This window comes from Ipomoea nil, unplaced genomic scaffold (genome assembly GCF_001879475.1).
Source record: "Ipomoea nil cultivar Tokyo-kokei standard unplaced genomic scaffold, Asagao_1.1 scaffold3162, whole genome shotgun sequence".
Classification (NCBI taxonomy): Eukaryota; Viridiplantae; Streptophyta; class Magnoliopsida; order Solanales; family Convolvulaceae; genus Ipomoea; species Ipomoea nil.
This window is the reverse complement of record NW_017619590.1, coordinates 998494-1000552: the sequence shown is the minus strand read 5'-3', so window position 1 is coordinate 1000552 and position 2059 is coordinate 998494. Positions and strand designations below refer to the sequence as shown.

Below are 2059 nucleotides of genomic sequence, written 5' to 3'. Positions count from 1 at the left end.
TCCCCAAACAACCAACATTACGTACCCGCAGGTGGGCCCACAGGTAGGCCTCTACCCGCGGTTCCGCCCGCGGGTACAGGCTACTCCACCATTGTACCCCGTGGGTGGGCGGCGGGTTAGACCCCTTCCCGCCTTCCGCCCTCGGGTACATTCCTGTACCTCAAAACAACACTTCGCAGATTTTTCATCTCCAACTCAAATTCAAGTCCAAAACATCCCAAATCTCACCAAATACAACAAAATGACTTGAATCAAAGGAAATGCCAAGGAATGGCACACAAGAACCCTAAACACAAGCTCTAGATATGCATTTTCACAAGATCATGCACAAACACTCACATTTCATAGCAAAAACACATGTAGAATCCAAGAAATCACATATAGGTTAGCAAAATAGGTTTTGTAGAGCATGGGTTACCTCTTGAAGACTAAAAACTTCACTTCACACCTCAAAAAGCTCCTCACAAGGCTCACTTTCCAAACCCACTTCAAGAACAAACCAAAAGATCATAAAGATCCTAGCTTTAATAAAAGACACCTTAGATAAAACCAAAAACACAAGATGAACTTAGATCTTACCCTCCTAGATGCCCAAATATAAGAAAGGTTGAATCTTGAAAGCAACTCTTGAAGTCTTGGCAAGGTTCCAACTTGGCTTGGAAGAAAAGCTACTCACCTTTTAGAGAGAAGGTGGAGCTAGATTTTTAGAAAGTGTAGGGATAGAATGAAGATGGTCTACTAGGTTAGGTTACAATACTAACACCATGTGAAAGGTCAAGAATGCCCTTACTAACATTAGGAAATGTAAGGAACAAGGGAACTCCTTACAAAGCTCAAGGTACAACTTTGACTTTGGGGTTGACTAGTCAATTATTAGTCCCCAAGTATTGAATTTTCAGGATTTTAGGAATTAATTCACTAATTGAAATAGGATTAATTACTCAATTAATCCGTTAATTGAATTTGAATTTTGGGGTGTCACATCCTCTCCCCCTTCAAAGAAGCTTCGTCCACGAAGCTTGGGTACGACGAATTAAAAGCAAACGGTGATAGGAAACAACATTGTGACAAGAGGTTCAAAAACAAGCTCTTATGGTCAAAACTCAAAAGATTTCACAAGAGTTTCAAAACAAGAATAAAGGCATATTAAATCAAGGATTGACAAGAGTTTAACAAACGGATGGATTGTACATCAAGAACTCTAGCCCCAACACAAACACCAACTTCTAGTCAACAACTAAGAACTAGACAACTAACTCCCAAACACCAACTACTAAGCTAACTAAACAACAAGGCAACAAGCTAAGCAAGCAAACACACAAGGCAAGCAAAAAACTACGAAGACGAGGTACCTGCCGAGAACAACTCTGGATACTGCTCTCGCATGGTGGACTCCAGCTCCCAAGTAGCTTCCTCAACCCCATGATCCTTCCACCAAACCTTTATTATCTTTACAGACTTCCTACGTGTATCCCGCATCTTGAAATCCAGAATTCTGAGCGGCCTTTCCTCATAGGTCAAGTCTTCATCTAAAGGTATCTCTTCTGATGGTAAGACATGAGCTGGGTCGTGAACATATCTCTTGATCTGCGATACGTGGAACACATCGTGCACTCTCTCCAATTCCAAAGGCAACGCTAAACGATAGGCCAAATTTCCAACCCTCTCAAGGATTTCATACGCACCTATAAACCTGGGGCTCAACTTTCCTTTCTTTCCAAACCGCATCACTCCCCGGGTGGGAGATACCTTCAACCAAACTTTATCCACAACCGGGAAATCCACTTGCCTTCTAGACAAATCGGCATAGGACTTTTGGCGATCTTGAGCCGCTTTCATCCTTCCTTGAATCTGTTTAATCTTCTCAGTTGTGTCAAGCAAATATTGCGGTCCCCAACACTATCGGGTTGACTAAATCCTCCCAACATAGCGGACTGCGACACTTCTGACCGTAGAGGGCTTCATAAGTCGCCATGTGTATGCTCGAATGATAACAGTTGTTGTAGGAAAACTCGATTAGATCCAAATGGTCCTCCCAAGACCCTTGGAAATCTAGCAT

General features: G+C 42.5%; 1 protein-coding gene across 1 annotated transcript; it reads right to left on the bottom strand.

Moving 5' to 3' along the window:
- Positions 1-1335: 1335 nt before the first annotated feature.
- Positions 1336-1839, bottom strand: LOC109167435. Its single transcript, XM_019316450.1, has one exon. It carries the CDS (start codon positions 1837-1839, stop codon positions 1336-1338), a length of 504 nt encoding a protein of 167 aa, XP_019171995.1.
- Positions 1840-2059: the final 220 nt, after the last annotated feature.